This window comes from Drosophila miranda, chromosome XR (assembly GCF_003369915.1).
Source record: "Drosophila miranda strain MSH22 chromosome XR, D.miranda_PacBio2.1, whole genome shotgun sequence".
In the NCBI taxonomy this organism is placed as follows: Eukaryota; Metazoa; Arthropoda; class Insecta; order Diptera; family Drosophilidae; genus Drosophila; species Drosophila miranda.
In genome coordinates, this window is record NC_046674.1 from 29909660 (window position 1) to 29922451 (window position 12792).

Genomic DNA, 12792 nt, shown 5'->3' on the forward strand with positions numbered 1-12792 from the left:
TTGGCAACGCAATATTATCTCAGACGGTTCGTCGGAGTTACAGCCGGTACAAACAAATGGTTATGCACGGAGGCCGGTGTATAGTGGTTGGGGCTTTGTAGAATTTCGGTATTTATTAATTTGACCACACGATCACAAACTTTATATTCGAAGTAAAAAATGCCCTTGTTAAACATTTGCGTTATCTGCTCTTGGTAAGAAAACTAAAAGTGAATTGAATTTTTATACACGATACCCAAAATGCGTATATGGTATGAGTAGGGGTATGTTAGATTTGTGGTGAAAGTGGATGTGTTTTAGTTTATGAACTAACGTTCAGAAGGAAGCGTGTGAGTCCTGGCTCAATCGACTCCGCTATTGATGCTGATCAAGAATATATATAATTCATGGGGTCGGAAACGCTTTCTTGTGGGCGTTACACACATCAATTTTCCGCGAAAATCTAATATACCACTATACTTGTTTTGAATATCGGGTATAAAAATCATCGCCTCAGTAGCTAAATAGTACCTAATAAAATCGCTAAAATATTTATAGAACGTTAATATTAAAGTGTTTATTTTGTTTATCTTCACGCTGCAAAGATGATCTATTCATAAACTAACATTTGGAACTAGAAAATTAAACTTTAAATAAATGAATTAATATCCCTTAGCTGTAGGCTCAAACAACATACTGAGGGCCAGTACATTCTGCGAAATCTTCATCATGGCATATGCTATTATTTGAAGCATTTGTCATTGGTTTCTTGATGTTTTATAATTTTCTATTACTATGTAGTGATGCGTTATGCCTAGGAGAGCCCTTTTCCAAAAACACAAATCGACTGTTTTACATATCTATAATAATAATATCTATAATCTATTGAATCTATAATATCTATTGATGGCATGGCACATTTAAACGGACTTTAGTTTGTGCGGCTCCACATGAGCAAACCTAAAGTAGATACTTTTCAAGCCTACACGTAATTGGTTTGGACTTCCCATCGATTGTTCGTATACTTCTTCTCTAATTGCTTACTTTTTATGCAGAAATAAATTTTTGAGAGAAAAGCTCAAAAGAGCTTTCACCAGCTCTGGGCTTGGTGCCTTTTTAATTCAGAATACATTTGAAGATAAAGTACTGATGGTAGATATATATTATAAATCCATACTATGTTATATGACCAATTTGCTTTCTGCTTTTTCAGAATTTTCTTCATAGAAACAGTACAAATACCTCTTATAAAAAATAACCTCAATCGGTTTTTATAGCCTTATTTATACATTTATTTCTTATATCCAACAGTTGTGCGCTATTTTTTACTGGAGGCTGCCTGGCAACAGAGGGTCATAGCTGCTATGTATATCAAAGGGTTCGTCCCTTCGGCTGCTGCTGTTCGTCCTCCTCCTCTTCTTTTTCAGTCGATTTTTCGGAGACCGGCGGGAGTTGCTCTCTCTCTCTCTCTCTCTTTCATCAGGTGCAGGCAATTAAAAATGTATTGAAAATTGATTTTTATGCGACGGGCCATCCCTGATGCCCATCTGCAAACTGATGCAGTAGTCGGTGGCCGTTGGCATTCCCAGTGGTCATCACTGTCCCCGATTGTCAACGTTGTCTGCGTTGGCCAGACATCTACCTGCTCCTGCTCTTGCTTCTCCCACTGCTCTTGCTGCCGATTTAATTGCAACGTTTAAAAATTTCCTTAATTTTGCGCCGTGACTTTGTTCTGCACTGTTTGCCTGGCCGCACTCTCCTCCTGTTTCTCAGTTCCTGCCCCTGTTTCCTGTTCAGCGTCTACCCCGACGCGCCTCGACGGCGGCCTTCCTGAACCGATTGTGCGAGCCGGCGCCAAACTGTTTGCCAGCAGCCAGAAGGGCCGTGGAGCCGGCCACCTCGTCCTTCTCGGGCAGATGGGCTACATGAAGAATGTCGTAGAGCAGCTTGCCGCACTCCTGCGACTGCAGCATCTCGGACAGCTCCGTCTGGGTGCGCAGCAGCAGTTGGCGCAGGCTGCCGCCCTTCCGTAGCAGGCCGTGCACGTTGCGCGTGTGGACGCCGGGCAGACGGAGCAGGAAGTCGTGTATGCCGCTGTTATACTGCAGCTGCTCGCCGGCCACGGGTTCCTCGCTGCCCAGAGCCACGGCCTGGCAGGGGTCCGGCTCCGGCTTGCCCAGCTTCAGCTCCTCAAACAGCTGGGCCGTAGCGTACGGACTGGGCGACCAGATGAGACGCAGCCGGGGAAAGTGCAGTGTGAGCAGCTGCAGCTTTTGCACAATGTCCGCATTGGTGGCCGCCGTCTGCTGCGATAACATGAACTTGCCCTGCAGGTGGAAGGGCTTGTTCTGGTCGAATTCAATGAGCAGTATGGGCTTGGCATAGTGACGCTGCATCTGGACGCACTGATTGTACAGCCGCCCCGAGTTGAGGGACCCAATCAGATCTGAGATTGACTTGCGCTCCACGCACACCTCCGGCGTCAGTATATAGTCCCCGATGGAAATGGTCAGGGGCAGAACCTCTAGCCCCCGCTTGTGGATGAGGCATGGCAGGTCCGATCGGAACTCTCGCATGTCCACAATCACCTTGGGCGTCTCCTTCTGCCCCTGAGGCTGTTTCTGACCGCCGGCTTGCCGACTCTGGGCATTGTCCCCTGGCTCGTCATCGTAGCTCTTGTACAACACAAAAGCCTCGTCCGTCTTGCCGTCCTGATACTCTGGCACAACCATTTTCTGTAAAGAAATTTACACAGTTTAGTGGAAATTTAAAAAAATAAAAAAATAAAGGATCTACGAGGGCTGCTTTTTTGGCCTTATTGGGATCCAATATTCATGTGTATGAAACATTTTTGTATTTTCTGGGATAACTCTACTGTTTGGCCGTATCTCGAGTGCGTATCTCTTAACGCATGCTATCGCATGCTTACTTCTGATTTGCGCTCTTACTTTCTGCATCGCCCTATCTCGACTTTCGTCATCCGACGAGAGCTGTGAGGAAGGCCCATTGGCAAATCAGATGACCCATCTACACCGATATTCATCGCAAGCAGAAGTTCCGTCGTCTGCCACAGTGGCCCTGTCTTCATAGCATTACAAATCGAAATATTTTAGTTGTTATGATTATTTGAATCAATCTAGATACGCCTCTAAAGAAGTTCAGTGGCTCGACGCCTAAATACATGTTTTTCTTGTACGTTCGCGTTTAATATCGGTTAACAATAAACGAAAAGGTCATCTCAGTAAAAAACTGAGATTAACAAATGAAAATTTCCGTGTCTTGATTTTCGACCATATTCGATGTGGATTATTAAGTAAAAAATGCCCAGATCAGCTTAGTTGAACTTATACTGAAGAAGCACCATGAATTGCTAATGTGAAAAACCGGTTCATCGTTGCGAATTCCGTGAAGTTCGCCCAAAATCAGTTGTTGTGCCACAGAATATTGATACTGCGAAAGAAATAAGTAATTGAACAAGATCTTCATGTCACATACCGTGACATCTTTAGGCATCCTTAGGCATTAAAATGAAGTCCATCAATAAGATTTTTCATGATATATAAAACTATATAAAACATCTAAACAGGTTACGAATCATGGACATATGAATTTGAGCCCGAAGCAAAACAGTAATCGACAGTCTGCACATTTTAAGCCGAGCTAAATGGCACAAAAGTTTTCGCAACGAACCATTGAAGATCAACTGGTCGCCTGATTGTTCGGAAACTGATCAACAACAACTGGTATTGTTACAACTCTTTCGATAGAGAAAAGTAGGAGTTTTTGGAGAATTAAGAAAACTAACCTGCAAATACGGACTGTACTGTAATACCATATTCCGAGCTCTTACACATCAGCCCTCTCAAAAGATTTTGTAACCACTCAAATTATCGAATCATGCCGCCATCTGCCTTTCAGATATTTCATTACTTCTAATGGGATCTTTTTTTCCAGCTATTAAACAAAAACTGAGTGGTCAAAGTTTTTCTACACCTTCTGTGTGACTAAGTGTAAAATGGGTATCCATCTTCTTGGAGAATATTGCTTTAAGCCCGTTCGTTTTTTCATGGTCAGGCCAGAAACTTAAGAGCTAAGAGCCTCCCGCCCCCAAGCTCACTTGGACCTATAAAAGGTCCGTTGTGTTGCCGCATGGGCATGTGCCCCTTCTCGTTGCCTGAACCGTGAGAGCAGACTACTGCAGGTTAAGGGCAGTCCCATCCGGAGGCTTGGATGTATTTGGACAAGGTCCCTGGTTTGATTTCGGACAGGTCCGAAATGTCCGTGAGGAAAGCGGCCCCGAGAATACGAAGACGACGATTTCCAAGGGCTGGGCAGTGGCAGAAGAAGTGGGGGACCGATTCCTCCTCGTCGCGACAACTCCTGCAGAAGTCGTTATGAGGGATTGACAGTCTATATAACGAAGCTAACGGGAATACAAATTTGAAAACCCAATGCCATCAAAACTATCTAAAAGAAGCTACAACAAGGTTGAGTACAAGAATGTCAGCAAATATTAAAAATGGCCAAGCTTCGGTACAAAACAAGGCAACTGTAGACCCAGTGGACATTCATGAATTTAATGTACATTTTTAAATGCAAGACCCAAAAGAATTTCCCAGATAAAAATCAAAACCCAAGTTCGAACGCTAATAATTGTAATTGACACAGGTGCAGAATTTTGCATTATTAATGAAAACAATCGAAAGCAATTCGTAAGCAATCGAAAATGGAGAACAGAAATTGAAAATGAGTTCAGAGCGCAAGGAAATATAATAAACAAATTATTTACTACAATATACATGAATGTAGATTTCCATGTTTTGAAAAATTTAACTTATACAACACATTCCCAAAAAAATAAAAAGAGCCGTGCGCGGCTGACTAGTGTATCATATCCTTATGTATTTTGGGGCCCTGAACGGCAGGTTCTTTTTCCAAAACCTCAAAAAATCAATGTGGAAACTCATTTGAAAAATTCATAGGATTTGCTTGAAACTCGTTGACCGGGGGGTTTTTGAGGGTCGCTGATGAAGATTTCTCTGGGGATTAATTAGCTTCTTTACGAGCCAAGACGACGACTCAGAAACAATACATAGCGCAGAATCCGAAGATCGCAACTGTATTAAAATTACAGAAAAAAGCTCCAAATATTTTCAAAATACACATAATACTAAAAGCCGGAAACAACAAATCATGAATCACCCTAATTTTTACTAATACCCTAATTAAAAAAAAAAAAAATACAGCTGCAGTGCGTGTAATTAAGCTAAATTTGAGCACCAAATGTTATTATTTATTTCATTTTGTATCCGAAAAAATATAGTATGTTCAAAAATTTGTTCAAAAATTTGTTCAATAAATTTTTTGTCAATAAGAATAACACAATTTAATGGTTCGAAATACACTTTGTTATTCAGTAAGCCCATACAGTAAGCCTAAGTTTAAATGAGATGCCAATTTATGAATTCCATCCCTGTAAGAATCCGGAAGGGCCTCAAAATACGCTTCCACATCTGTTATGACCACATCAGTTGATGAAAACCGCTTTCCAAGCAGGAATTTTATTTGGGTTTGGAAACAGAGAGAAGTCGCTAGGGGCCAAGTCTGGTCAATACGAGGAATGCTCCAGCATTTCAAAGTTTAATTTATAGATTTTAGCCTTTGTCATAATGCTTTTGTGACACGGTGGATTGTCCCGATGAAAAATAATTTTTTCTTCTGCAAACCGGTTTTTATCCCACGAAATTCTTCCTTTAGCTGGTCTAAAAGGATACAGCCAAAATTTTTCTTACACTGCACAATGCTGCCAAGGGCTTCTACTAAATCTCTTTCAGTCACTCGATAATTTTTCAATACGATATCCTGTATTTTTTCTACAATTTCTGGTGTTGTTGCTGATTTTGTACGTACTTGACATGGGTAGTCTTCAAGGCTTGTACGACCACTTTTAAATTAATTAAATTAAATTAAGTTAAATTAAACGCTTCCATCTGGGCGTTACCCACATCCGCTTTCACCACAAATATAATATACCCCGATACTGGAAGAAAGATTTGCAAAATTATTTTTCCATTATAAGGAAGATCTTGCTTAGCCATATAACTGGAGCTAAGGTCGATTTTGGGCAACTACACGACAACACGGGACAAAAATAGGAGTTGTCTTTCGTGGCGATCAATTCAAACTCAGATTTCAGTGAAAGTTGAGGCAATATATTGATGCAAAGTCCTGGTAAATGTTGTGCATTGATACCCATAACTACCAGATTGCCGAACTTGGCTTAGATCGGATCATTATTATAGCCAGAAGGAACAAATGAAATTGCAGTGGCTACGCAACGCCTTCCCCGCTCTTACTCATTCACTCACTCACTCTTTAACGTGCAGAGTGCGTTCTCTGGCGGAGATGAGGCATACTCACTGAGAATAGAGTATAAATGTAGAGCCGCGGCCCTAGCCGCAGCTCAGAACGTTCCCGCTCGTTACCACTTGCAATGTGTACGCTTGTACGATTGGGTGGACTTTAATCTACGACCTTTAGATGACACCAATCCCTGGGAAAAGTGGGACATTTAAAAATCCAACATTACTGGAATTAATTCCTACAGCCTCTGGTATGAATACGCAAAAAAAAAATTAAGTATCCAAGCAAAAGTTGTAACATTTTTGGGCTAGTCCTTTAGGGATCTGTGGATTTTCTCTTTTAGTGTTTTACTCACGCTCTTGGTTTCGATGATTAGCTCGAACGCGGCCTTCTCTCGCCTTAGGCTCGTCAGATATGACTGCTCCTCGACTGTCCGTGCATGGATCAGAAAGTAGACCTTCATTCGTTCGGCGGGCGGCAGGCAGCGACGCGCCTCGAACACTTCTAACTGGCGTATGGCCGTCACATTGGTGTTGTACATAACCACATGGTGCGGCTGGAGCTTCTCCAGTATATGCTCCAGTGCCATGGAGCCCTCGCGCTCTGTCTTGAAGGTCTGTAGACAGACGTAGGGTTGTTTGCGGTGGGACGCCGCCTCGAGGGCAGCCGTCACATCGAATTGTTCGAGTTCAGGTATCGTTTCGAAAATTGATGTATTCGGATCCACCTTTGGTTGCTTTTCCTGCGACAGAGAGGGCTGGCTCATCGTCAGCATGTAGCTCTCCTCAAAATGCTGCGCTTCCGCATCCGTTTCGCTTAGCAGCTGCGCAAGCTCATCGATCCCAGCAGCAGCAGGCTGGGAGGCTTCTACCGCAGCGGCTCCCGAATTGGGGTGGTCTACTTTAGAGGTAGCTGCTGCTGTTCCGGCCGCAATGGACTGACTTTCGCGGGCATAGTTGTCGCTCAGATTGCCCACGGGCACCTCGTGGTGCAAGGCTTGCTGCAGCAGGAAACGAGGCCCGCCCTGTGTGAGGTATTGCTTCAGCTGGTAGCAGGTTCGCGCATCCTGGCAGAGTATCAGCACCTTGGGTTGCTCTTGTCGATGGCTTTTGTGAGATATGTCTTGCGTGAGCAGCTCGGTCAGTGCCTGCCACTTGGGGCAGGGCTCAGGCTCAAATTCTGTTGAATTAAAAGTAATTTTGGGGATGGCATTAAATGACTGGGCGACTCACCCTGCTGGCCATTGTAGACGCGCTGCTTGGAGAGCTTGAAGACCTGTTCGGCGGCATCGAGGAGGGTCCATCCCGAGTTGCTCAGAGCATACTCCGTGCTGCGGTAGCGCTTCATCAGGGCATAGGCGCTCACAGCGTCGTGATACATGGTGGATCTGCGAGTGTGATCGCAAATGAAAGCCACTTCCCGCCAGGATGTGCCCAAAAGTACTCACATCATCAGACTACGCAGGATCTTGAGGTCGGCGACAATCAGCTTCGTCTGTGAGTTAAGCTGATGCCAGATGCAGTCCAGCTGCGCCTGTAGGATTTTGTGGAACTTCTTGGTGACACAATTTTCAACGGTGACGGCCTCCATGTCTACGTTCCGATTAATCCGCTTGATCTCGCGCACCAGAAAGTTCATTATGTCCAGGATGTGCGTCTGGATGGAGGTCATATGCTGGCTGAGGGGGACATGCAGCTCGATAGTCTGCGCCTGCCACGGTTTAAGGGCGCCGCGTACTGTTGCATGGAAGCGGGGCCAGATGTACAGCTGCTTGACAAACAGATTGCGCATGGTGCGCTCGATGTGCGAGTAACCGATGGTGAAGGCCTCCGGGCTGTTGGAAAAGGCCTTCACGAAGCCCGTCTTGTTGCGCTGCCGGTAGAGGCGCAGGGCGAACGCCTCCTGGCAGCTCTCGATGATGGTGTGGGCTCGCAGCACCACTATTCCGGTGATCAGCTCGATGGGGATGCGCTGCTTGAGCAGATCAACCACCAGGATGCGGGTGCTGATGAACTGAAGGCCTCCCTCCAGATAAACACGCTCCCTGCGGAACAAACATGGATCTGAGTGAGAGGGAAATATGAAAGGACTGGTTATTTTTCACCTTTCCGTTGCCGTATTGGCCACCTCGTGCACGTACTTGGCCTCCATTTTCGATTTATAGTACTGCTCTTCCCAGTCGGAGCCATTGATGATCAGAATAAGGTTTCCAGCATCGCTGTACGCCTTTAAAATGTGAACCAAGGCGCGCTCATAGCTCAGGCCCCTTGTTTCGGGCGGATAATTCATGGTGTTACTTGAGTGTGGGCAACCCCAACTGATGGACACTTACTTGGCACACACCAGCAGGCCGTCTGCATGGACCAGATCGAGAAACATTTGCTTCTCATACTCCAGCAGAACTATATCTTTGCTCATCAAATACTCCTCAGCGGTCACAATGTTGGCCAGCTCGTCATCCTCTCGCACGGCCTCGTCTGTCTCCAGCAGTTTGCTTGTATTCGTCTCTTGAGACAGCTCTTTGCCAGCATCTGCATCCGCATCAGCGGTTTTTTCCGCGGCAGTCTCGGACATGGCTTCAAAAATGTTTCACAATTCGCACAAAAAATGCCGGGTTAATCAGCTGTTGTCAAGTCAAAGATAAAATCGAAAATTTATTATCGATGGCGGGAAAATTTCAGAGAATATCGACTATTGTTGGTGGTCCGGCAGCGCCTGACCAGGTACAAACAAATCAGGATTGTTTAATTTACTGAAAAAGCGAAAAACTTTTGAAGAAATTGCAATAATCAAATGAAAAACGTGGAACCCTAGAATACTAATTCAAAAGATTATGCACCATATATGGCTTTTTAATCAGCATTTTGAGGATGTACAATATCGATGGGGCTGCCAGACTGTTGGAATTGGTATATTTACAAAATATTTAAAAACGCAAGAATTAAATGATAATACATAACAAATTCATTATAAGCAGTCAATTATGTACAACATACGTTTGCTGCGGCAGCTGCGGTGGTTCGGCGGCCACCACCGCCTGATGGCCAGCCAGCACAAGCGACCCCAGCTGCTAGGCAGCGTGCCCTCCGACCAGCTGGAGCAGCTGAAGAGCAACTACTTCGCTCGGCGGCAGGAACTAAGCGGCGATGAGTGGCAGAGCGTGCGGCACTCGCTGATCGAGGGCTACAAGCACATCAATGACCACAACGTGGACGCCGTCATCCTGGGCGTGTGCAGCGGTCCCCAGCAGCTGTCGCTGGCCAAGAACTACGTGGATTACCTCAGGAGCACCGGAGCCGGACCAAATGCAGCAACCCTGGGCCGCCTACTGCGCGTCTACAATGCGGCCTACCACACACGGGCGCTTAGCGAGGCGGAGCAGCGGGAGATCCTCCAGATCTGCGACTCGCTGCAGGCAGCCCATGAGACACTAGACGCCACCAGCTGCGAACAGGTGATCCACGGGCTGGTGGCCACCACAGAGCACTGGCAGCGTGCCCTCCCACTGCTGGAGATGATGAAGGTGACCAGCACGCCCAGCGTATCCGCCTACAGTGCCCTGGCCGAAAAAGCGTTTGGCCAAAGCGACCAGGCGGAGGAGGCCTGGCGCCTACTCGAGGAAATGACTCTGGCCCGCAAGCAGCCCAGGTGCGAAGTGTACCTCGCCCTGCTCAACCGTCTCGCCCAGGAGCCAGCAGCAACCTCTAGCCTGAGAGTCGAACTGGAGCGCCTGCTGCAGTTCCTCGAGCGCCACAACATCCTCGTCAGCCAGAAGGTGGCCCAGCGGCTGCTCCAGCTCGGCCAGCAGCTGCCACAACAGCTGCGCGTGACCGCCAGCCGTCTGGGGCCGTTGGGCAAGTGCGAGGAGTGCCGGCAGCACCTGCAACCGGTAGCCATCAGCGACGAGGAGTTCCGGCAGCTGAGCGAGTGCTTCCTGGAGAAGGTTCTGATACGGGGGGACGTGTTCCAGAAGTCCACACCCGAGGAGGTACTGCGGTTCAAGCAGTACGTGGAGAAGACTGCCCCCTACGACTGTGTGATCGATGGCCTCAATGTGGCCTACTCCACCGGCGCGAAGAAGGCACCCCAGCAGCTGGCGAAGCTCCTGGCGACGGTAGTGCGGCACTTCAAAGAGCGAAATAAGCGTGTATTAGTCCTGGGCCGCGAGCACATGCGGAAATGGTCCAAGTCGGCCATGCACTATGTGCAGAACAATGCCAGCCTCTTTCTCACCAACAATCTGTAAGGGTCTCCCATCCGATCCGATCACTGAATAACTTGTTTCTCTCCTCCCATTGGCAGGTCGCACGACGATCCCTTTCTGCTGTACGCAACGATAAGGAGCGGACAGGAGACTGACTTCTTCTCAAGGGATCTGATGCGCACCCATGCCTTCCTTCTGGGAGCCGAACTGAAGCCCATCTTCCGACGCTGGCAGCAGGAGCACCAGTTCTCTCTGGTCACCCAAACACAGACGGGGAAGATCATTGTCAAAGAGCCCATCCGGCATCGCCTCTCCGTCCACCAGGCGGAGGGTGGGTCCTGGCATGTGCCGTACTGCGATGTGTACACCCCAAATCCCACCGACAGCTTTGACGTGCCAGAGCACTGGCTATGCCTCATCCTTAATACTTAATAGATTCTCACATGTGTGTCCCCGATTCATTGGACAATACAAAACCCATACATGGAGCGCATCCCTCGAACCCCCTCCTTACCCGCATTTGGGGGCACTGCACTTGTCGAAAGCGCTCTTTTTGAATGTCGGCTGCTGCCTGTTGCGACGGCGCTCGTATGAGATCTTCTTCTCAGCGGCGCACATGAGGCGACGCTTGATGTGATTGTCCATCTCCAGGTCCATGTCGACGGGCTTGGCCAGCTCGTTGGGATCACGGGTGGCTGCCGAGTCCAGGGCCTTGATCACAAGACTGAGGAGAGCGTGGGCCAGGCGGTGGCACACATCATACTCGATGGCGTCCTGGCTTGTGTAGTAGATGGCCGACTGTGAGGTCGGTTGCACACCAATGGCCAGCAGGATGTTGCAGAAGATGCCGCGCTGCATGCGGGCGTACGGATCGACCAGCTGCGGCGGTATGCGCATGGTGGTGGCCAAATGGGCTATGAACTTGGCAAACTTCTTGATGAGCACGTTCAGGTACTGTGTACGACACTGGCGCTCCAGTTTGGTCAACATGTTGTAGTACAGCTCCTGCTTGCGCTTTAAGAAGTCCTCCTTGCGTCGCTCTTTCATTTCGTTGCTCTTCAGGACCTCCCCAAGCTGTCTGCACCGAAAGGGCAAGAAAAAGAATTGCCTAATGTGGGTCTTCTATTGGCTTTTGTGCGCACTTACTCTGTGGTTATGGCATTGTATTTGCCCAACATTCTCTTGATCCGCTTGGCCCGCAGCTTAGGGTCGTAAACATCCTTGAACCGCGCGTAGCTTTCCATCAGGTCTTGCATCCTGGGCTGGGATCTGGTCACATCGCTTGGCCGTGCCTTGGGCGGCATGGATGGCTGGTAGGCCATACGGCGGACATACGACCGCAGCTTGTCCACGTTCTCCTCCTGCCTGCGCTGCCGATTGCTAGGACTGCAGTAATCCGGATCCTCCTCTTCGGCCTCCTCGAGCGATGATGTGGGCAACGGCTCATCCCAGTCGGACACGTTCGAGCTGGCCATAATGATTCGTAACTAATATACAAAAATATATATTCTCACAGAAATTTTGCAAAACGAAAACAAAAAATTTCCTTTTTTTTAGCGTATGCGAAAAAATTAAACCCGAAATACTTTGGAGTTCACTGACAATTTCAGTTGTTGCTTAGTCGAACGTTGAATATTGAATGAGCGAGGGACGGGATGCCCTCACAAATCTCTCGGCCTACCAAATTCAATATTCAATCCTTTATTACATAATGACATTAAAACTATGATAAAGCTATTTGTAGTTAAAATATACATTTAATCAGCTCTCTAGTTGCTATCCTTTTGCACGGACCGCTCCAGGGCGAAGGTGTATTCCTCGGCCAGACGATCGACGGACATCTGGCGCGTTAAGAGGGCCAAGGCGGCGTCCATCTGCTGCTCGGCACTGAGGCTGGCTTCCTTGGTGGTTAGATGGGGCGACAGCTGGAAGGGTATGTCGTCCAGATAGCTGTAGCTTGCGGGGCCGGACACTGGCGCCGTGAATGGCGTCGAGGGCGGGTATATTCCGCCAGGATTTGCGCTGGGCTTTCTCTCAATGAACACAAAGTCATCGCCACCACTGGGTCGGGGGGCATCCGCAGGACCTTGTATGGCCTCCTCAGTGGGAGTGGCGGTGGGCTTTCGCTTACCAAATACCGAAAACATTTTATAAAATGTCGAAAAATAAAAACTAAATAAATGACGATTTACGCATAAATAGAGATGGGGCGATGGGGCCACATTAATCGACTGCGCTCGATATAC

General features: G+C 47.5%; 4 protein-coding genes across 4 annotated transcripts; 1 reads left to right on the plus strand and 3 right to left on the minus strand.

Annotated features, from left to right (window-relative positions):
• Positions 1 to 1037: 1037 nt before the first annotated feature.
• On the minus strand, positions 1038 to 8983 carry LOC108152489 (DNA repair endonuclease XPF). Its single transcript, XM_017281864.2, has 6 exons — positions 8675 to 8983; positions 8447 to 8608; positions 7790 to 8386; positions 7575 to 7729; positions 6698 to 7521; positions 1038 to 2714 (listed from the first exon to the last, which is right to left on the minus strand). Exons 1-6 carry the CDS (start codon positions 8914 to 8916, stop codon positions 1773 to 1775), a joined length of 2922 nt encoding a protein of 973 aa, XP_017137353.1. The 5' UTR covers positions 8917 to 8983; the 3' UTR covers positions 1038 to 1772.
• Positions 8984 to 9064: 81 nt separating this feature from the next.
• LOC108152490 (mitochondrial ribonuclease P catalytic subunit) lies at positions 9065 to 11039 on the plus strand. Its single transcript, XM_017281865.2, has 3 exons — positions 9065 to 9251; positions 9320 to 10584; positions 10645 to 11039. Exons 1-3 carry the CDS (start codon positions 9213 to 9215, stop codon positions 10976 to 10978), a joined length of 1638 nt encoding a protein of 545 aa, XP_017137354.1. The 5' UTR covers positions 9065 to 9212; the 3' UTR covers positions 10979 to 11039.
• On the minus strand, positions 10991 to 12042 carry LOC108152491. Its single transcript, XM_017281867.2, has 2 exons — positions 11693 to 12042; positions 10991 to 11624 (listed from the first exon to the last, which is right to left on the minus strand). The coding sequence occupies exons 1-2, from the start codon at positions 12019 to 12021 to the stop codon at positions 11057 to 11059; spliced, it is 897 nt and encodes a 298-aa protein (XP_017137356.1). The 5' UTR covers positions 12022 to 12042; the 3' UTR covers positions 10991 to 11056.
• Positions 12043 to 12231: 189 nt separating this feature from the next.
• On the minus strand, positions 12232 to 12782 carry LOC108152492. The gene has a single exon (XM_017281868.2). It carries the CDS (start codon positions 12691 to 12693, stop codon positions 12316 to 12318), a length of 378 nt encoding a protein of 125 aa, XP_017137357.1. The 5' UTR covers positions 12694 to 12782; the 3' UTR covers positions 12232 to 12315.
• Positions 12783 to 12792: the final 10 nt, after the last annotated feature.